General features: G+C 36.1%; 1 protein-coding gene across 9 annotated transcripts; it reads left to right on the top strand.

Moving 5' to 3' along the window:
- Nucleotides 1-1011: 1011 nt before the first annotated feature.
- Nucleotides 1012-21673, top strand: LOC137720110 (putative LRR receptor-like serine/threonine-protein kinase At3g47570). Of its 9 annotated transcripts, XM_088695762.1 has the most exons (9): nt 1012-1423; nt 1717-1769; nt 2197-2340; nt 2674-2741; nt 4039-4102; nt 4428-4489; nt 5246-5374; nt 20450-20572; nt 21016-21673. In XM_088695762.1, exons 8-9 carry the CDS (start codon nt 20452-20454, stop codon nt 21441-21443), a joined length of 549 nt encoding a protein of 182 aa, XP_088551888.1. In that variant the 5' UTR covers nt 1012-1423; nt 1717-1769; nt 2197-2340; nt 2674-2741; nt 4039-4102; nt 4428-4489; nt 5246-5374; nt 20450-20451; the 3' UTR covers nt 21444-21673. The 9 variants fall into 9 exon arrangements, 5 of the variants coding, with proteins under 5 accessions (XP_088551888.1, XP_088551885.1, XP_088551881.1 ...); XM_088695759.1 differs by having other exon boundaries at nt 1720-2340; XM_088695755.1 differs by having other exon boundaries at nt 1717-2340.
- The last annotated feature ends 1149 nt before the right edge of the window (nt 21674-22822 follow it).

Raw genomic sequence — 22822 nt, 5'->3', positions numbered from 1 at the left:
ACAATAAACGCCCTTCAAAGACGGGAATGTGAAATGTGAAGAATGAGTTCTGCTTGCTTCTTCTCTGGTGAAGAACCCTTTATGATATGCTTGAGGAAAATCTTTTATTTCTAAATAACTTCTACCTATGAACTGAAAATTCCAGGGTTTCCTCCCTTAAAAACAACATAGAAATTAAAATTTTTGCCTTCTGGAAAAACATTTTGAGGACGAAGTCCAATAGTTTCTGGAAAGCTTGACTTGTTTTGTAAATTCTGTAAATTGTGAATACTTATATTTATCTGACTAAAGACATGCAAGACAATTTAAAGAATGCTGGTTTTTCCATTGATTGACTACTGACCCTAAAGTTGGCCAATGACACTTTGGCCATGTGGTTCTTCCATTGACTGATTGCCAATAATACATGGCCATGATGGCTTTTCCATTGACTGACTATTGGCCCTAAAGTCGGCCAATAATACTATGGCCATGATGGTTTTTCCATTAACTGACTATTGACCCTGAAACGTACTCATTTTTATTTCTCACATCTTTTTTGTTCATTTCTGTTTTTCTGATCTTCTTTCATTGAATTGATCCGACAGTTACAAATTAAGAAGATGTGTATGAAGTTCTTAAATTAATACAGAGAGCCCTTCTTGATTATCCACACACAGCCCATACAGATAATGTGGTTCTCTAATTTTTCTTTACTAGTTTGGAATAGTAAAATTAACGGTAAAAATAAACAAATTAATGAAGGTATTATAACAATTGAAAATATATATTAAAGGCTTAACTCTGTTTTTTATTAAAGCAGTTTTTGAAAGTAACCTACATATTGTTTTTAAAAATTATTGTCTGGGAGCCATTGATTTAAATAAAAAAAAAAAAACAACATATTTTACTTTTACCACACTTTTTTACCGCTTAACTTTAAAGTGAATCAGTTTTTGGTGAAAAAAAATCAATACCATATATGACCTTAATAAGTTGAAATACCAAAGATAAACCCATAATTCTCCGTGATGAGTCTGAAGACACGACAATTTCTCGACAAGGAGGGCAAAACTTCAAAGTCAATTACTCAATCAACTCATTCGGTAGTATCAAAATTCAACCATGTGCGATCTGCCAAGAACACAAATATGAACGTCCATTTATTAAGCAAGTGGCGGTGATTTGCGATCTGCCATGGCTACACGCAAGGGAGGAAAATTAATTGTATTAAATGAGTCCACGCTATCGTGACATTCCGGTCTAAAAATGCAACTTTTCCAGTTGTTTGGTCTCTCTTACTATCTTCTCTCTTCGTCTTGCTCGCGTCTATCGTCGCCGTGTTCTCTTCGTGCTTTTGTTGCTCTTCACTTCTTCAGTCGTTTGGTCTCTCTTGCTATCTTCTCTCTTCATCTTGCTCAGTCTCAAACTGGATAGTTTTGCGGTGAGTTATTCCAATCTCTTATCTGGGACTTTATTTTTCTAACTGCATGGATTGTGTTTTGTTGAAATTTAAATACAAGAAACTTTTAATTTTTCTGGGTTCAATTTTAAATCAGATTCTGTTATTGGGTTGTTATCAACCATTGAATTGGTTTTGGAGTTTTCGTTTGATCAGAGAGATATGTTGTGGGTTTTGGCCAATTTCTAGTGTGTTTTTTTCAAGCCTTGAATTTTGTAAGGACTGTTTCATTATTTAGAGAGGTAGTTTGACCCCATTGACGAATTTTTTCACAGCAGCTTCAAATCAACCTCTCTCCTCTCAGTCGGTCGCTCTGTTTCTTCTACAGGTTTATCCATGTATACAGTAATGTACATATATATAATCGATTTCTACTACACTTTTACATCTTTCGAATGAAAAATTGATTTTTTATTTATTTGGGTTTCTGAAGTTCCGAGACGAGTTCGTCGCGGCCAAAGTTGATTCTTTTGATTCCAAAGTTGCCTCCTTTATATCTCACAAAGCAGTGCCGAAATTCTATATTTAGAAAGAAAAAAAAAATTATTGATATTTTAATATTTTTTTTCGTGATTTTCTTATGAAATTTGGATTTTCGTGTGTTTGGATTTGACTAAAGTTCTTAAATTTTATCAGTAAGTTTGTGTTTCTTTCTCGATTTTTTTATGAAATTTTGAAATTTTGACTAATGGGGTTTTGTTAAAATTTTGTATTTCTCTATGAGTGATGCAAAGTGGTTGTGCTTCATGTTGTAGTAACCTCGGGTGCATAATTGACTTGATCTTTCATTGTACTTCTCTATGAGTGATACAAAATCCATCTGAAGAAGACACGGAAGAAGAACCATTGATAGTTGCACATCTGTGTTGCAGAGATTTGATTCAAATTGGTGGATTTGGGTAAGAAACTAAGAAACCCCAAAATGGACATGCATGTGTTTCTCTTTGTGAGATATAAGGGATTGAGGAATTTTGAGAGTGTGGCTAGCTAAGGAAATAGAGAAGGAACAATTTTTTTGTTTGGGATCCAGAGTCTACTGCAAAGTTGCTTTCTCTTTATTTTTTGTTGTTTTAATATCATTTGTTCATGTATTTGAATGCATTTTTTTATTTATTTCTGCCTATTTATCTAAACCCCTATTCAATTTGTTGGAATTCATCAGAGAGTATTGGGTATAATCATTTCCTTTTATTTTTTCAGGTTGCTTTTTTTTTTTTTTTTTTTTTCTATAGAGGAGTTGCAGGTGTCCATGTCAGATTCATAAGGAAAAAGAACCATTTTTCTGGATATATTAAAACATGTAAGAAATTGTTCTCTACTAACATATTAGGAAAAAATAGAATTCTTCCAGTAAATTTGTTCTCTTTTGTTTAAATAGTTTAGGCAATATGGACAGATTACTTCAAAATTCAAATTGAATGATGGTTTATTGGTGTGAATTATGTTACATGTTTAGTTTCTTTTAGTTTTACTATTCTGATAGATGTGTATGTATTAATATTCAATTTATCCCAATTCTCTTATGGTGTTTACTAAACTGTTGTGCACTATTGCTGCACAACCTCTGATGGTTCCATTGTTGGGCAAAAATTTGAGATTAAATTTAATTACAAAATAAAAAAAACTAGATTGCTGCATAGACTCTGATGTTGTTTGCATATTTAGTTGTTTTGTAACTTAGTTGATTTGGGTTTGTAAAGTTTTTTTTGTTTTTTTTTAGTTTTTTGTGTTTTTGTCTTGGAGGCACTGGCTTGCAGGTTTTCGAATGTTAAATTGTTTACTCCTTGCCATAATTTATTCTACAATAACATGTTAACAATTGTTTTAGACAACATGATCTGACCGCATTTCCAAAGCAAAATAAAAAATGTAATGATCAACTCACATGTTAAAAAAAGAGTAAATTGTAGCAATGATTTCTCAACTTTAATCAAATTGGAGCAATGGTCCCTCAACTAAAAAACCATTACCATTGGTCCCTCAACTTAACAAAATGTGTAGCTATAGTCCTTTTCATCAATTTCGTCAAAAAATTGTCAAAATAAGTTATGTTGGAATAACCATTTATATAATAAGGGTCTCTCAACTCATCAAAGTGTGTACTTATGGTCATTTTTGTCAACTACATCAAATTTTTTGTCAAAACGAGTTATGTTGGAAGGACTATTGCTACAATTGGGTTAAAGTTAAGGTACCATTTCTCCAGTTGAATTAAAGTTGAGAGACCAATGGTCATGGATTTTTAGTTGAGGGACCATAGCTGCACGTTTTGATGAGTTGAGGGACCAATGGTAATGTATTTTTAGCTGAGGGACCATTGCTCCAATTAAGTTAAAGTTAAGGGATCATAGCTACAATTTACTCTTAAAAAAATTATAAATTTAAAGAACATAGATTAACCACCACTGCCTGCTTAGTTTAACACAGATTTCCTCCACTTGATTGCTAAGAAAATGTTCAGAAACAAAACAACTTAATTTTAGTGCTATTGTCGTGATGGATGCTATATTTTGACTAGCTTATTAAGTTTTGGATAACTTATGAATTTAAGGTCTTCAGTTTTAATATTTAAACATCAATGTGTGTTTAATTTTCAGTGCAGTGGTTAAAGAAGAATACAAGAAAAAGTTCTGTTTATTTCTCCATAAAAGATTAAGAAAGGTGAGTTGGACATAGAAGATGGAATTTCAACTTTGAGTTTTAACTCTTTACTATTTATTGGAAGTTTTAACGAAAAGCCCGCGATACTGTTTATTTTAACGAAAAATCACATTTTTACACTAAAAAGTCAAACCTGGTACTATTCACTTTACCCTTTATTTTTGTGTTTATCGTTAAAACTCAAAGTTTTCAAGCTCTTTTCATTAATTTTCCTTTATTTTTTTATTCAATCTTTGGCAAGCCATCATACATAATAACATAACTTAGCATTTACCAAACAATTAAACATGTAACATAACTTAACATTTACATTTTTCATTTACAGTTGGTAGCCACGAATCAACTCACTATCAACTTATTACCAACATTGGAGTGTGCCTTAAAAGTGTAAGTCATATTGTTTAGAGAACTTTAACGAAAAATTCCCGGTATTGTTTACTTTAATAAAAAATCACATTTTTATACTAAAAAGTCAATCATGGTACTATTCACTTTACCCTTTATTTTGTCATTATTGTTAAAACTCAAAGTTTTCATGCCATTTTAATTAGTTTTCCTTATTTTTATTCTATTTTATAAAATGAATGAAGTTCTAAAGTTTTTGTCTTATGAGACTTAGGTAATATATATCATTTTATAAACATAACACATGCAAATACAAACAATTGTAAGCTGTATCGATGAAACATTTTTTATGTAAAATTTTTCTAACATTTTAAGTTTAAGGAATATTGATGACTGAAATCGTGTCATCAGTTTTTTTCCATCAAAATTTTTCAATCGGTTGAGTTCTTTTCAAATATGTATAATTTCTTTGTGCAACGTCTCTTTTAGTTTTTTGGTCAAGCATTTTAAATCATTACCAACTATTTAGTAAAAGTAGTTTTATAGCAAATGCTTGAGCTTCTTGGAATACCTGTTTTAAAAATAAATGGAAAGACTGAAACTGTATATAGAGTTAAATGGCGACAGTCAACCAGATTTTGCATGCAATTCCAGTCAGTATCAATATCTTAGTCATTTAACTATTAACATATATAACATGATAAAAATAAATTTTTCGAAACCTAGCATGCCATACAATGTCTCAAAACATATCTCGTATATATCGTAATCACTAGTGAATGTCCAATATCCCTCCAGGCCCCGTGCCAGCTCCCCGTCCCTATGCTAATTGCCAGAGGAAAAACATTTTTAGGCACTATGCCAACACCGTACCCTTGCCCGTGACGGAATCTATCCCTTTTCCCGTAGCGGAATAGGGACCACTAGGTAAGTACAAAACTATTGAACATACATTTATTTGAAAGGCAACTTCATAGTATAAAGTCATCCATCATCTATACTATAAAGAGGTGTTCTAAACGTGTTCTAAATATTATATCGTCATCCATAAGATATTCTATAAAAAACACGGGTTATAGGAAAAATAGTAATAATTCAAAGTAGCCTCAATAAGCATGTTATCTCATAAAATGTAATCATTAAATCATGTTTTTCATGTATGCATTTTTACTATTAAAACATGCATTTTTAGAAGGGGTCCATTCATAGTACTTCGCCGTTGAAAAGCCACACCACCTAGCGAAGAAGGAAACGTCACAGATAATTGCCCCTAAGCACATAAAGGGTACAATTAATAAAGCTCTATCCAAACGATTTAATTTGGGAAAACAGACGTCGGAAACAGATTTAGGACGTCGAATTACCCTAAAAAGGGTCCCAGGTATATTTCGTAAAAGTTCAACACGGGAACATTCCAAAGAATATTCCTCGGAAGGTTCCAAGAATATCCTTGGAAGGTTTCAACCGGGTTTAGGGCTTAGGGTTTGGACTTGGGTTAGGTTTAGGTTTAGGTAGGTTGGGCTTATGATAATGGGTTAATGGGTTAAGGGTTTCTAATTTAAAATGGGTTTTAGGGCTGAGTTATATGAAGTTTGAGCTTGAAAGGGGTTTTGAGGTAAAAAGGTTAAGCCGGCCAAAGCCCAAGCTTGGCCTGAGATCAAAAGGGCCTAAGGCCCAAGTCAAAACGGCCTAACGACCTGGGTTTTGAAAGGGTTTGGACTTGGGGATCAAAATGGGTTGGGCTGCCCAATGGGCCGGGGGTCTCCATGGCCCAAGGGCCTCGCGGGTCACTGGATTATACGAAGAAGAAGGCCGAAACACAATCGGGAACTTCTTTAGCTCTGACGGAGCTCAAAACAACACCATTTAATGCAAACCAAAATACCAAAATGAAGCCCGTGAAGCAAGGAAGAGATCTATACCAATTTCGAGGCGAGTGGTGGTCGGAGTTGGCCGAAAAACACTGCAACCATCAGTCCAGTCCTCGGGAAACTAGGAGAAGGTTCCCCGGAGCTATCTCTGCATTCCAACATCTAACCTTATAATCATCATAATCTAACCTTAACAACAACTAAAGAGGTCTAGGATGCTTACCTTGGTCGACACACATGGAATCTCGTCGGAGAAGTAAGAGCATTGTGTGCACAGTGCGGTGCAAAGAGAGAGAGAGTGTGAGATCGCAGGGTGGTGAGGGGGATAAAGGTGATGAAGATATAGTGGCTGTGGTGATTGTTTATATGTGTGTGTGTGTTGTATGTGTAGGATCTCACCGGAAATGAGAGCACCGAAAGAGAGAGAGAACTAGGAGTGGGTCGGAAGAGAAGAAAGGGAAGCGAGGGAGATAAGTGAGGTGCCACGTGGCAGCAAAGACAGGGAACCGAGGACACAAAAACAGAAGGTAGGGCTCACCAATTTAGATCCAAAAACAATTTTTAAATAAAAACCCAAAACTATTTTTAAAATCAAGGATGGGGTGTAAAGTATATGACTTTGTTATAAATACGTCAAAGTTAGAGAAATAACCTTTACTAGTGACAGGAGTGAAGCAGGTGTAAAATATTACGCTATAATTATAGCACAATAGGATGACAAATAAAAGAGGTAGGAATAAATAATGATGTTATTGATCTTTCCTTTCTTTCTCTGTGTTTTGATTGTAGTCGAGTGCTCTATTTATAGAGCAACTCGCATTATTACATTTTGAAATTTACATCACATGACTTTAAAAATACGATCCTTTTGTTTCCAAAGTCTACATCACATTTGTGGGCATTGAAAAATCTATGTGTGGGCATTCATAATAATGCCAATGTTTTCAACACTCCCCTTTGGATGCCCATATATCAACATCAGTTGCCTTATTAAAACCTTCCTTGGAAAAACCCAGTGGGAAAAAACCATAGCGAAGGAAAAAGAGTACAACTTTACTTGGATTGTTGATATAGTGTTAAATATGCTTATGTTGCCTCGTTAAAACCTTGATAGGAAAAACCCAGTGGGAAAAATTTTAATCGAAGGAAAAAGAGTACAACATGCATGTATCATGGATGCTCCTCCTGATATATATCTCTCATTGATTCCACATTCTCCAAATTTAGCTGTTTGGTAAGTCGACGTAATTCGATACTTTGCACTATCTTCTGAAACGTGCACTTTGGTAGAGATTTGGTGAACAAATATGCCAGATTTTCTTTGGAACGAATTTGTCTGACTTCTATAACTTTAGCCTTCTAAAGCTCATGTGCACTGAAAAACTTTGGAGATATGTGTTTGGTCTTATCGCCCCTTGATGAATCCTTCCTTTATTTGGGCAACATAGGATGCATTATCTTCATGAATGACAGTTGGAGTGTCTGTCTTTGAAGGTAGACCACATGAATTCCGAATATGATGGATCATTAATCTTAACCAAGAACATTCACGACTTGCTTCATATAAAGCAAGTATTTCTGAATGATTTGAAGATGTAGCAACTAAGGTTTGCTTTATTGAGCGCCATGAGATTGCTGTATCTCCATTCTTAAACACATATTCAGTTTGTGAGCAAGCTTTATGCGGATCAGGGAGAAAACCAGCATCTGCATATCCAACAAGGATATGGTCATTTGTGGATTTCTTTGAGTAAAAAAGACCCATTTCTATTATCCCACGAAGGTATCGCAATACATCTTTGACTTCTTTCCAATGACGAATTGTTGGAGCAGAGCTATACCTTACTAACAAGTTGACTGAAAAAGCTATATCTAGTCTAGTATATTGTGCTAAATATAATAAAGCACTTATTGCACTCAAATATGGTATTTCTGGACCAAAGACCAGTTCATCATCATCTCTTGGACGGAATGGATCTTTCTTAATGTCTAAAGAAAGAATGACCATTAGCGTGCTGAGTGGATAAGCTTTGTCCATACCAAATCGCTTCATGATTTTTTCAATGTAAGCTGATTGGTGGACCAAAATTCCACTAGCACAATGCTCAATCTGCAGGCCGAGACAAAATTTTGTTTTTCCAAGGTTTTCAATTTCAAATTCGCTTTTCAGATATTCAGCAGTTTTATTGAGCTCTTCAGGGTTTCCAACTAGGTTCATATCATCGACATATACCGCCACTATAGCAAATCCAGAGTTAGATTTCTTAATGAACACACAATGGAAAATGACATTGTTGATATACCCTTCTTTGATCAAATACTCACTGAGACGATTGTTCCACATTCGTCCAGAATGTTTCAGCCTTTACAATGATCGCCTTAATTTGATTGAGAGTATACCTCGTGGTTTGTTAGTTGTTTCAAGCAACTTAAGTCATTCTAGGACTTTCATATATATGTCAGTTAATTCTCCATATAGATACGCAGTGATGACATCCATAAGTCGCATGTCAAGTTTTTCTGAAACCATTAAACTTATTAAGTAACGGAACGTAATTGTGTCCATTATACATGAGTATGTCTCCTCATAATCAATTACAGGTCTTTGTGAAAAGCCTTGTGCAACGAGGCTTGGAATCTTGTTTTTCTCATTGCATTTTATTGTGAATACCCATTTGTAAACCACTTGGTTTACATCAGACGGGGTTTGGACTACTGGTCAAAAAAAATTTCGCCTTTCCATGGAATTTAATTCTGCCTGGATTGCATCTTTCCACTTAGGCCAATCCTACCTCTATTTGCATTCATCAACAGAGCGGGGCTCAAGATCATCACTTAATATGATTTTAGTGGCTACTGCGAATGCGAACATGTCATTGATGATTATTTAATTTCGATCCCACAATTCATTAGTACAAGCATAATTTATGGAGATTTATTTGCTTTCATGTACCTCTGTTTCCTCAGGTACATGTGTCTCATCAAGGATATTTTCTTTTTCTGAAAGTACAGAATCATGAGTTGTGGATTTGTCATTCATTTTTTCTTCTTGAATGATCTCATTTGGATTCAGTTGTGCCCTCGTCTTTCTTTTTCGAGAGGCTGAATCTTTTGAACCTGGTGGTCTACCACGCTTCAAGCGTGCACCAGATGAATTATTCGCTGCCACTTTATTTTGTCCAACAGAGACATCAATTATTGCAGGTGCATTTGCAGCTGGTACATGTGATTTTGTCACTTTCATAGCATCATTAAATGCATCTGGTATTTGATTGGCAATACTTTGAAGATGAACGATCATTTTCACTTCATTTTCACATTGAGTGATACGTGGATCAAAATGAGATAAGGTGGGAACAAACCATGTCAGCTCTTGTCGTTTTTCTGGAACGGTATTTTCTCCCCCTAATGACGGGAAAACTGTCTCATCAAAGTGACAATCAGCAAAACGAGCTGTAAACATATCACCTGTCAAAGGTTCCAAATATCTAATGATAGATGGTGAATCAAAACCTACATAAATTCCCAATCTGCACTAAGGTCTCATTTTAGTGCGTTGTGGTGGTGTAATAGGTACATAAACAACACAACCAAAAACTCGTAAATGTGAAATGTTTGGTTGATGCCCAAACATGAGTTGTACCGATGAGTATTGGTGGTTGGCTATAGGTCTCAATCAAACCAATGATGCATCATTTAAGATGGCATGTCCTCATGCAGAAACTGGCAATTTTATTTTCATAAGCAGAGTGTGAGCTATTAACTGAAGCCGCTTGATCAATGTTTCTACTAAACCATTTTGAGTATGGACATAAGGAACATGATGTTCAACATCAATACCCAATGTCATGTAGTAATCATCAAAAGTTTGAGACGTAAATTCACCAGCGTTATCAAGTCGAATTGACTTAATGGGATAATCTGGGAACTGTGCTCGCAACTTAATTATCTAAGCAAGAAGTTTCGCAAAAGCTACATTCCGAATAGACAAGAGACAAACATGTGACCATTGGGTAGATGCATCATCCAAAACCATAAAATATCGAAATGGTCCATAAGATGGTTGAATAGGCCCACACATATCCCCTTGAATTCTTTGCAAAAATGATGGGGATTCAGCATCAACCTTTAGTTGTTATGGTCTAATTACCAACTTCCTTACATAACAAACCTTGCAAGGGTTATCATTTGAGATATCAATGTGTCTGCTCAATAATGGATGTCCATTAGAGTTGGTAATGATTCTACGCATCATGGTAGATCCTGGGTGACCCAGATGGTCATGCCAAAACATGTAAACTTTTGAATCAATGAACTTCTGGTTCATGACAGTATGTGATTCAACTGTCCTTATGTATGTATAATACAATCCATTCGTCAAACCACGCAACGTCTCCAATATACACTTTTGGGTATCATTGGAGGTATTGCATAGATACTCCACATTTTCTGCACTTTTTGTTTCAATGTGATATTCATTTAAATGTATGTCTTTCAAACTCAACAAATTTCGAGTAGATCGAGTAGCGTACAACGCATTCTGTATGGACAATAATGTTCCATTTGGTAACATAATCTGGGATTTCCCTGAGCCTTCAATCACATCTGATTGCCTTGATATTGTTGTTACCTTTACTTTTGTAAGTATCAGTCTTGAGAAATACTTTTGATCTTAAAGTATTGTATGTGTGGTTGCGTTGTCTGCAAGATAAATATCTCCGCTATTTCTCATGTTTTGAGAATGATCATAGTTTTTATCCATGCTCTTTGAGCAAGGGAATCACAGTTAAAAGCAGGTTATAACAGGAAATTTAAATGTCACTTTTATTGAATCTGAAATGCTAGTTTTGAACTACAAGTTCAGTACATCAAACATAAACGATTTAGTCAGACCAGTATACTTCATTCCCCCTTTCCACAATGAAGTTCGAGACATCTAGATGGGTTATGTTCAACTGCCCTGATAAGTCACACACTGGATTAAGTATATCCATTGGTTTAGCTTGGTCGAGAAAATTGATCTCAACATCCTTCTCCTTGAGGGATGCTTAATACAGATCCACCAGATGTTTTGGGGTACGACGAGTACAAACTCAGTGCCCATTGCCACCACACCTATAGCATGCTTCTTTAGAGTTTCTGGGAGCATTGTTTATATGAGCTTTGCCTTTGTGGCGATTTACATTTTTAAAGTTTGGGCCTGAATTATGCCTTGAAACCTGGTTGTGAAACTGGACACCATGATTCTTGCCTTTCCTATTCCACCATCCTCGTATGTGGCCACGTCCTCGTTTATAATTATTGCCACTAGAGGATGCGGAGTTCACTTCGAGGGAAGCAGCATTTACTTCTGGGAATGGTGCAGATCCAGTAGGTCAGGAATAATGATTTTTCAGCAGGAGCTCATTGTTTTGTTCAGCAACCAGGAGCACAGGGATCAGCAGGTTATATTCAGTGAAACCTCGTGCTCTATACTGCTGCTGCATGAGCACGTTGGAGGCATGAAAAGTGTTGAAAGTCTTTTCCAGCATATCTTCCTCAATGATGGTTTCCCCATAGAGTTTTATCTGGGAACTAATTCTGAACATCGCAGAATTGTACTCAGCCACTAACTTGAAATCTTGGATTATTGGGTGAGTCTACTCATAATGAGCTCTTGGAAGAATCACCGTTTTCTGGTGATTGTATCGGTTTCTTAATGTCTTCCAAAGAGCTAACAGATCTTTAATCGTTAGGTACTCGCTTTTTAGTCATTCATCAAAATGGCGACGGACAAAGATCATGGCCTTCGCCTGATCTTGAGAAGATGCACTGTTCTCCTCCTTGATTGTTTCTGCAAGATTTCCTTCCTCCAGATGGATCTTAACATCCACTACCCAGGTAAGGTAGTTTTTCCTAGTAATGTCCAGGGCAACAAAATCAAGCTTTGCTATGTTCGCTATTTCCGGAAAAAAAAAAAAATGAGATGTGTAAGAACTTGCAAGAATATGTAATCTTGAGGATGTAGTGTTAGAACTTATGGTTCTTACAAATTCTTCATTTTGATCTTCAGGCCAAAATGATAAGCACTCGAAACTTCTGGTTTGAGATTTACATGATGAATGAGGAGGGCAATTGTACCGTAACATTCTCATAACATAGGATATGTGATTATTCCACGCCACTTTAGTAGCAGGAAAATTGAAATACGCAGAGCAAGATGGATGACTATTTCGCACCACCTAAAATTGCAATGAAATTAAACAACAGACAAATTTAAATATGCAGGGTATGATGGGCGATAATACCGCTCCACCTATAATTTGCAGTAAAATTAGATCTGTAGTCGAAGATAGGGAATGATACCGTACCATCATGGATTACAGTAAGATTAAATTTGCAATTCAAGATAGGTGATTAAATAAACATTGGGTTAGTAATCAAGATTTACACCAAACAAGAAATCAAAGATATATGTAACTGTTAGGTTGAGAACTAAAAGCAGACATGGTATAAACATTTCTTTGCGAGGGTATATCCAGCAGTTGAGGCAGAGGAAGAAGATGAATAGTAAAATCCTCAGTGGAAATATTTTTTTTTTCTTTTGACAAGGAAAAATGATTTCTTTCTGCGAAAAGAAATGAGGAATGGTTATATTTAGAGAGTCGTGCTGATAACGTTATAACTATTCCTCATTTCTCTTCGCCAAAAGAAAAAAAAAGTTTCCTCTAAGGATTTTACTGTTTATCTTCTTCTTCTGCCTCAACTGTTGGATATACCTTCACGAAGAACTGTTTGCACCATGCCTGCTTTTAGTTCTCAACCTAACAGTTACATATATCTTTGATTTCTTGTTTGGTGTAGATCTTGATTACTAACCCAGTGTTTATTTATGTTAATTTTACTACAATCCAAGATGGTGCGATATAATCGCCCATCTTGAACTGCAAATTTAATCTTACTGCAATCCATGATGCTGCGGTATCATCGTCCATCTTGGACTGCAGATCCAGCAAATTTTATGTGGAGTGGTATTATCGCCCATCATACCTTACATATTTAAATTTGCATGCTGTTTAATTTCATTGCAATTTTAGGTGGTGCGATGTAATTGCCCACCCTGCTCTGCATGTTTCAACTTTCCTGCTACTAGAGTGGTGAAGAATAATCGCCCATCTTATGTTATGAGAATGGTGCGGTACAATTGCCCTCCTCATTCATCATGTAAATCTTAAGCCAGAAGTTTTGAGTGCTTATCATTTTGGCCTGAAGATCAAAATGAAGAATTTGTAAAAACCATGAGTTTTAACACTACATCTCCCAGATTATATATTATTGCAAGTTCTTACACATCTCAGTTTTCTTTTAGAAAAGAAAATGACGAACTTGGCAAAGCTTAATTTTGTTATGTTGGACATTACTGGGAAAAACTACTTTACCTGGGTAGTGTATGTCAAGATCCTTTTGGAGGCAGGGAATCTTGCAGAAACAATCAAGGAGGAGAACAATGCATCTTCTCAAGATCGGGCGAAGGCCAATTTTTATCTGTCGCCACCTTGATGTAGGACTAAAAAGCGAGTACCTAACGGTTGAAGATCCGTTAGCTCTCTGGAAGACATTAAGAAACAAATACAATCACCAGAAAACAGTAATTCTTCCAAGAGCTCATTATGAGTGGACTCACCAAAGGATCCAGGATTTCAAGTCAATGGCTGAGTACAATTCTGCGATGTTCAGAATTAGTTTTCAGATGAAACTCTGTGGGGAAACCATTATTGAGGAAGATATGCTGGAAAAGATTTTTAGCACCTTTCATGCCTCCAACATGCTCCTGCCGCAACAGTATAGAGCGTGAGGTTTCACTGAATATAACCAGCTGATCTCTGTGCTCCTAGTTGCTGAACAAAACAATGAGCTCCTGCTGAAAAATCATCATTCCCGACCTACTCGATCTGCATCATTCGCAGAAGTGAATGCTACTTCTCTCGAAATGAACGCCACATCCTCTGGTGGCAATAATCATAAATGAGGACGTGGCCACATGCGAGGACGGTGGAACGGGAAAGGCAAGAATCATGGTGTCCAGTTTCACAACGAGGTTCCAAGGCATAATTCAGGCCCAAGCTTAAAAAATGTAAATCGCCACAAAGGCAGAGCTCATATAAACAATGCTCCCAGAAACTCTGAATGAGCATGCCATAGGTATGGTAGCAATGAGCATTGGGCGCGTACTTGTCGTACGCCAAAACATCTGGGGGATCTGTATCAAGCATCTCTCAAGGAGAAGGGTGTCAAGACTAAGTTTTTCGACCAGGCTAAACCAATGGATATACCTGATCTAGTGTGTGACTTATTAGGACAGTTAAACACAACCCACCTAGATGTCTCGGACTTCATTGCGGAAAGGGGGAATGAAGTATATCGGTCCGACTAAATTGTTTAAGTTTGATGTATTGAACTTGTAGTTCAAAACTAGCATTTCAGATTCAATAAAAGTGACATTTAAATTTCCTGTTATAACTTGCTTTTAACTGTGATTCCCTTATTCAGAGAGCATGGATAAAAACTATGATCATTCTCAAAACATGAGAAATAACGAAGATATTTGCCTTTCAGACAGCGCAACCATGTATACAATATTTCAAGATCGAAAGTATTTCTCAAGATTGATGCTTACAAAAGTAAGGGTAACAACAATATTAGGGCAATCAGATGTGATTGAAGGCTTAGGGAAAGCCCAGATTATGTTACCAAATGAAACAATATTTTCCATAAAGAATGCGTTGTATGCAACTAGATCTACTCGAAATTTGTTGAGTTTTAAAGACATACATTTAAATGGATATTACATTGAAACAAAAAGTGCAGAAAATGTGGAGTATCTATGCATTACCTCCAATGATACCCAAAGCGTATATTGGAGACATTGCGTGGTTTGACAAGTGGATTGTATTATACATACATAAAAACAGTTGAATCACATACTGTCATGAACCGGAAGTTCATTGATTCAAAAGTTTACATGTTTTGGCATGACTGTCTGGGTCACCCAGGATCTACCATGATGCGTAGAATCATTACCAACTCTAATGGACATCCATTATTGACCAGACACATTACTATCTCAAATGATAATTTTTGCAATGCTTGTTCTCTAGGGAAGTTGGTAATTAGACCATCACAACTAAAGGTTGATGTTGAATCCCCATCATTTCTGCAAAGAATTCAAGGGGATATATTTGGGCCTATTCAACCATCTTGTGGACCATTTCAATATTTTATGGTTTTGGTTGATGCATCTACCTAATGGTCACATATTTGTCTCTTGTATACTCGGAATGTAACTTTTGCGAGACTTCTTGCTCAGATAATTAAGTTGCGAGCATAGTTCCCAGATTATCCCATTAAGTCAATCCGACTTAATAACGCTGGTGAATTTACATCTCAAATTTTTGATGATTACTGCATGACATTGGGCATTGATGTTGAACACCCTGTTCTTCATGTCTATACTCAAAATAGTTTAGCAGAAACATTGATCAAACAGCTTTAGTTAATAGCTCAGACTATGCTTATGAAAACAAAATTGCCAGTTTCTGCATAGGGACAAGCCATCTTACATGCTGCATCATTGGTTCGATTGAGACATATAGCCAACCACCAATACTCATCGGTATAACTCGTGTTTGGGCATCAGCCAAATATTTCACTTTTACGAGTTTTTGGTTGTGTTGTTTATGTACCTATTACACCACCACAACGCACTAAAATGAGACCTTAGTGCAGACTTGGAATTTATGTAGGTTTTGATTCATCATCTATCAATAGATATTAGGAACCCTTGACAGGTGATATGTTTACAGCTCGTTTTGCTGATTGTCACTTTGATGAGACAGTCTTCTCGTCGTTAGGAGGGAGAAAATACCGTTCCAGAAGAACGGCAAAAGCTAATATGGGTTGTTTCCACCTTATCTCATTTTGATCCACGTAGCACTCAATGTAAAAATGAAGTGAAAAGGATCGTTCATCTTCAAAGTATTGCCAATCAAATGCCATATGCGTTGAATGATGCTATGAAGGTGACAAACTCACATATACCAACTGCAAATGCTGCAAGAATTGATGTCCCTGTTGGACAAAATAAAGTGGCAGTGAATGATTTATCTGGTGCACGCCTGAAGTGTGGTAGACCACCAGGTTCAAAAGATCCAGTCTCTCGAAAGAGAAAAACGAGGGCACAACTGAATCCAAATGAGATCATTCAAAAAGAAAAAAATGAATGACACATCCAGAGTTCATGATTTTGTACTTTCAAAAGAAAAAATCTCCTTGATGAGACACATGTACCTAAAGAAACAGAGGTACATGAAAGCAAATAAATCTCCATAAATCATGCTTGTACTAATGAATTGTGGGATCAGAATGAAATAATTATCCATGATATGTTCGCATTCACAATAGCCACTAAAATCATATTAAGTGATAATCTTGAGCCCCACTCTGTTGATGAATGCAAACAGTGACAAGATTGGCCTAAGTGGAAAGATAAAATCCAGGCTGAATTAAATTCCTTGGAAATGTGAAATATTTTTGGACTAGTAGTCCAAACCCTGCCTGGTGTAAACCCCGTGGGTTACAAATGGGTATTTACAAGGAAACGCAATGAGAAAAACGAGATTGCAAGATATAAAGCACGACTTGTTGCACAAGGCTTTTTGTAAAGACCTGTAATTGATTATGAAGAGACATACTCCCCTATAATGGACGCAATTATGTTCCGTTACTTAGTAAGTTTAGTGGTTTTAGAAAAACTTGACATACGACTTATAGATGTCATCACCGCGTATCTATATGGAGAATTAGATACTGACATATATATGAAAGTCCCAGAATGACTTAAGTTGCTTGAAACAACTAAAAAACCACGACGTATGCTCTCAATCAAATTAAGGCGATCATTGTATGGGCTGAAACAATCTGGACGAATGTGATATAATTGTCTCAGTGAATGTTTGATCAAAGAAGGGTATATCAACGATGTCAGTTGCCCTTATGTGATCATTAAGAAATCCAACTCTGGATTTGCTATAATGGCAGTACATGTCGATGATATGAACCTAGTTGGAACACCTGAAGAGCTTAATAAAATTGTTGAATATCTGAAAAACGAATTTGAAATGAAAGACCTCGGAAAAATAAAATTTTGTCTCGGCCTGCAGATCGAGTATTGTAATAGTGGAATTTTGGTCCACCAATCAACTTACATTGAAAAACTCCTGAAGCGATTTGGTATGGAGAAAGCTTATCCACTCAGCATGCCAATGGTCGTTCGTTATTTGGACATTAAGAAAGATCCATTCTGTCCAAAAGAAGATGATGAACTGGTCATTTCTAGAAGTACCATATTTGAGTGCAATATGTGCTTTATTGTATTTAGCACAATGTACTAGACCAGATATAGCTTTTTCAGTCAACTTGTTAGCAAGGTATAGCTCTGATCCAACAATTTGTCATTGGAAGAGAGTCAAAGATGTATTGCGATACCTTCGTGGAACAACAGACATAAGTCTTTTCTACTCAAAGAAATCCACAAATGACCAAATCCTTGTTGGATATGCAGATACTGGTTTTCTCTTTAATCTGCATAAAGTCTGCTCACAAACTGGATATGTGTTCAAGAATGGAGATACAACAATCTCACGGCACTCAACAAAGCAAACATTAGTTGCTAAATCTTCAAATCATTCTGAAATACTTATTTTACATGAAGCAAGTCATAAATGTTCTTGGTTAAGATCAATGATCCATCATGTTCGGAATTCATGTGGTCTACCTTCAAAGACAGATACTTCAACTGTCATTCATGAAGATAATGCAACCTGTTTTGCCCAAATGAAGGAAGGATTCATCAAAGGCGATAAGACTAAACACATATCTCCAAAGTTTTTCAATGTACATGAGCTTTAGAAGGCTAAAGTTATTGAAGTCAGACAAATCCGTTCCAATGAAAATCAGGCAGGTTGTTCACTAAATCTCTATCAAAGTGCACGTTTCAGAAGATAGTGCAAAGTATCGGATTACGTCAACTTACCAAACTGCTAAATTTGGAGAATGCGGAATCAGAAGGAGATATATATCAGGGGGAACATCCATGATACATGCATGTTGTACTCTTTTTCCTTCGATTAGGATTTTTCCTATCAAGGTTTTAACGAGGCAACATAATCATATTTAACACTATATCAACAATCTAAGTAAAGTTGTACTCTTTTTCGTTCGCTATGGTTTTTCCCCACTGGGTTTTTCCAAGCAAGGTTTTAATGAGACAACTGATGTTGAGATGTGGGCATCCAAGGGGGAGTGTTGAAAACATTGGCATTGTTATGAATGCCCACACACAGATTTTTCAATGCCCACAAATGTGATGTAGACTTTGGAAACAAAAGGATCGTATTTTCAAAGTCATGTGATGTAAATTTCAAAATGTAATAATGCGAGTTGCTCTATCAATAAAGCAGTCGACTGCAATCAAAACACAGAGAAAGAAAGGAAAGATCAATAACATCATTATCTATTCCTACCTCCTTTATTTGTCATCCTCTTGTGCTATAGTTTCTTAGCTAATTGTACTAGTTTGGATGAGCTGGGTCTCCAAGGTAATAATTTTGGAGGAAGAATACCAATATCCATATCCAACCTTTCGACCTAAGTAAAGTATCTTACTTTTGGGCAAAATATGATACATGGAAGCATCCCTAACGGCATTGGGAATCTTATTAACTTGACCATTCTAGCAATGGAACTTAACTATTTGCAAGGTAGTGTCCCTAATGAAATTGGGAAGCTTCAAAACTTAGTGGAACTCTATTTGGATGGTAATGAATTTTCTGGGCAATCCCGCCATCCCTTGGTAACATCACTTCACTGACAAGGCTTTACATGTAGAAAAGTGGGGTTGAGGGAAGTATACCTCCAACTCTTGGAAACTGCCAAAATCTATTAGTACTGGAACTTGGTGATAACAATCTAACAAGCGCCATACCTACAGAGCTTACTGGGCTTTCGTCTCTCTCAATCTCTTTGAATCTGTCTTCCAATTATTTGATTGGTCCGCTGCCTATTGAGGTGGGCGATTTAATTCATTTCACGGAGCTAGATGTATCGAGAAACAAGTTATCAGGTGAAATCCCAAACACTCTTGGCAATTGCACTAGTTTGGAGCGCTTGTATTTACAAGTTAATAACATGGAATGAACGATTCCTCAATCTCTTAAAGATTTAAGAGGCTTGGGAAAACTATACATTTCAAGCAATAACTTATCTGGACAGATCCCTGATTTCCTAGGAAAGCTTAAAGCTCTCAAGTATCTTAATCTCTCATATAATGATTTTGTGGGTGAGTTGCCTAAGGAAAGAATCTTTGCAAATGCCAATGGTGTTTCTGTTCTTGGAAATCATAGGCTCTATGGTGGTATCCCATAGTTACATCTGCCTCCATGCTCCCAAAAAAATAACCATTCATCTCGAGGATTACTTTCCTCAAAAGTAGTCATCCATACAACTTGTGCACTGGCATTCATAATTGCTCTATCATGCTTCTTTAGTGCTTGTTCAATGCTGAAAAAGTCAAGAGGTAGACCAACAACTTCACATTCTTACAAGGATTGGAAATCAAGTGTTTCCTACTAAGAACTCGTTGAGTCAACAAACGGGTTCTCTGTAGATAATTTGATTGGTTTGGGAAGTTTTGGTTCCGTTTATAAGGGAGTAATTCCTAGTGATTGAAGGATAATCGCTGTTAAGGTATTAGACCTTCAACAACAAAGAGCTTCCAAGAGTTTCATTGATGAATGCAAAGCTTTAAGGAGTATAAGGCACCGCAATCTTCTCAAGATCATAACAGCATGCTCAAGCATTGATAATCAGGGTAAAGATTTCAAAAGTTTAGTTTTTGAGTTCATGGAAAATGGAAGTTTAGACTCATGGTTGTATCCAAGATATGAGGAGCAATCTTCAAGTAAGAGATTGGATGTTATCTGAAGATTGGATATTGCCATTGCTGTTGCTTCTGCATTAGATTATCTGCATCACCATTGTGAAACGCCCATTGTTCATTGTGATCTAAAGCTGAGCAATCTACTTCTTGATGAAGAAATGGTAGCCCATGTTGGAGACTTTGGTTTAACAAGGTTCCTCTTGGAAGCATCAAATGATCTCTCCCTCAGTCAAAGCATGTCTGTTCAGCTAAAGGGTTCAGTAGGTTACATTCCTCCAAGTATGAGTTGCTGTCATTTGTGTTTCCTCTTCCTAGTAACTTATTGCTAAATCCAGCTATTGTCTCTTTTGATATACATGATTGGATAGGAATAGATAAGACATTATTTTCAAGGTATGTTGAAAGAAAAAATGCAAAAAATTGCCACCAACTTAAAGGTAAGATAAGGACCCAAAATCGGAAGACTAGAAGGGAGAAGCTTCTTAATGTCTGAAATACCCTCAAAATTAAAAATCTTTCTAATCTACCTCCAGTAGGCCTTGAATTTAGACAGTTATCCCTTCCAATCCAATAATTTCTACCAAACAAGCCCCAAAACTCTATTTATGAAAAGATATTACTGCTTGCTTTTACTGGAAAGAAAATAACATAAAAAATTGAAATATGATATCAATTCTAAAAGTAAATTGCATATTACATTTTATTGTATGTATGTCCGGTAGAGTATGGCACGGGAGGCCAAGTTTCCATAATGGGAGATGTTTATAGCTATGGGATACTGTTGCTAGAGATGTTCACAGGAAAAAGACCCATGGATGACATGTTCAATGATGGTCTAAGCATTTACCAATCTGTAACCATGGCTTTGCTAGACCGAGTGATGGACGTTGCTGATCCTTCATTACTCATCAACCTTGAAGGGGATGGGGATGTTAACGATGACGGACACAATATTGCCATACTACAAGAAAGAAGTGCACCCAGACGTAACAATCGTGATCTAGTGAAAGCAAAAAAGTTTGAGGAATGCTTGGTTGCAGTTATGCAGATAGGGCTTTCTTGCTATGCAATATCACCAAGGGAGCGGATGCTTATGGATGTGGTTGTAAGAAAAATGAGTTCAATTAGAGACTCGTACCTCAAAGTTTAAGAAGACTTAACAAGGACAATGCAAGATGTGTTTGTTAAAGAAGGACAGAGTTCCATATATGTGGCTTGAAAATTTGTAAACACCTGATAAACCAGTGATTATGCAGTTTAGAGCATTTGTCAAAAGTCATGTATTACTATTCCAAATGTGAAGAACTTGTTGGGATCAAAGTTTTCTCTGAAACTTTAGCCATTATTAGCAAAGATAAAATCTTTGTATTTCTAAGCTTATGCACAAACTCTGTAACTTTATGCACAAACTAACTTTCTCTACAAAAGCAGCAGATGCAGTCTCCTGTATATATGGATTGAAATGCCACAGTGCATACGTATTGAACATTTCTTACGAGGAGGGATTCAAACTTGAGCCCAGGCAAAGTAGGCAGTCCACCATTCCAGCATTGGCTACTCATAAATTTTTCTTTTTCAGATGGTAGTATTCTAAGTCTAACTTAAAAGAGGATGGGGAGATCCAAACTTGAGTGTAAAAAGCCAGAAACAATTTCGTAGCCAACTAACCTAATCCAACATCTACCACTGTGCACTCATACTCACATATTGATTTCTATGTTTGGACTCATATTACATTTTATCACCGTGATTTTAATATTTCAATTTGGACACAAGGTTGTATTCTTTTAACAATTTTAGTATCAAATTATCAGAGAGACTGGCCAAAAGCTCTATTTCAACAACACCGATATTATCTCCAACTTGTTAACTATCATCTGCACAGTCCGACATGTGTGAGATTTTATCACAAAAGAACTCGGTATTAATTGGAGTGGTGTTTTAAGATATTTATATTCTTATTTTTCTCTATCTATGTTTGATGTGGTATATTTCAACATTTAGGACAATCTTTAACTTCCATTAACTTTAAAAAAAATCTAAAGTTTCATTACTTATCCATATGACAATGAATTTGGTTGATTGCTTTTGTCTGATCAATTTTTTTTTTCATCGGGACTAAAACTTTGATCCGATGAAATTTAGTTTGTCGGACAAACTTTCTTCGGACAAATGTTAATTTATGGTAGGAATATATGTAACTCCCCACTTAAAAAGCCGTATAAATGAAAAAAAAAAAAAAATCACCTCTTTTGCATGCCATGGCAACACTAAATAAAAGTAAAAATTGAAATGTGTGTTGCCTACTTAATCTTACTCAAGTTTCTGGTATTAATTTGTCATGCTGATAATTTTGAACCAAAGAAAGAAGAAAAAGAGTTGTCATGTGCTCATGCAACACGTGGAAATGCCATGGTTTTTTTTTTTTTTTTTCATTCTTTTGTATGTTGGTAAACTAATAATATGTCAGAAATAATAATAAATGCATATCAATTCTACATCCTTTTTTTTATTTTTTTTTAATTTTTA

Source organism: Pyrus communis, chromosome 1, assembly GCF_041283825.1.
Source record: "Pyrus communis isolate YQ-2024b chromosome 1, ASM4128382v1, whole genome shotgun sequence".
In the NCBI taxonomy this organism is placed as follows: Eukaryota; Viridiplantae; Streptophyta; class Magnoliopsida; order Rosales; family Rosaceae; genus Pyrus; species Pyrus communis.
Note: the sequence above shows the minus strand (reverse complement) of the source record. Positions and strands in the feature narration are given on the sequence as shown.

Coding starts and splice junctions, on each gene's coding strand:
- LOC137720110 (XM_088695759.1), top strand. CDS start 20,452: ATGGTAGCCCATGTTGGAGACTTTGGTTTAACAAGGTTCCTCTTGGAA. Junction 20,573..21,015: donor AGTAGGTTACATTCCTCCAA/GTATGAGTTGCT, acceptor TATGTCCGGTAG/AGTATGGCACGGGAGGCCAA.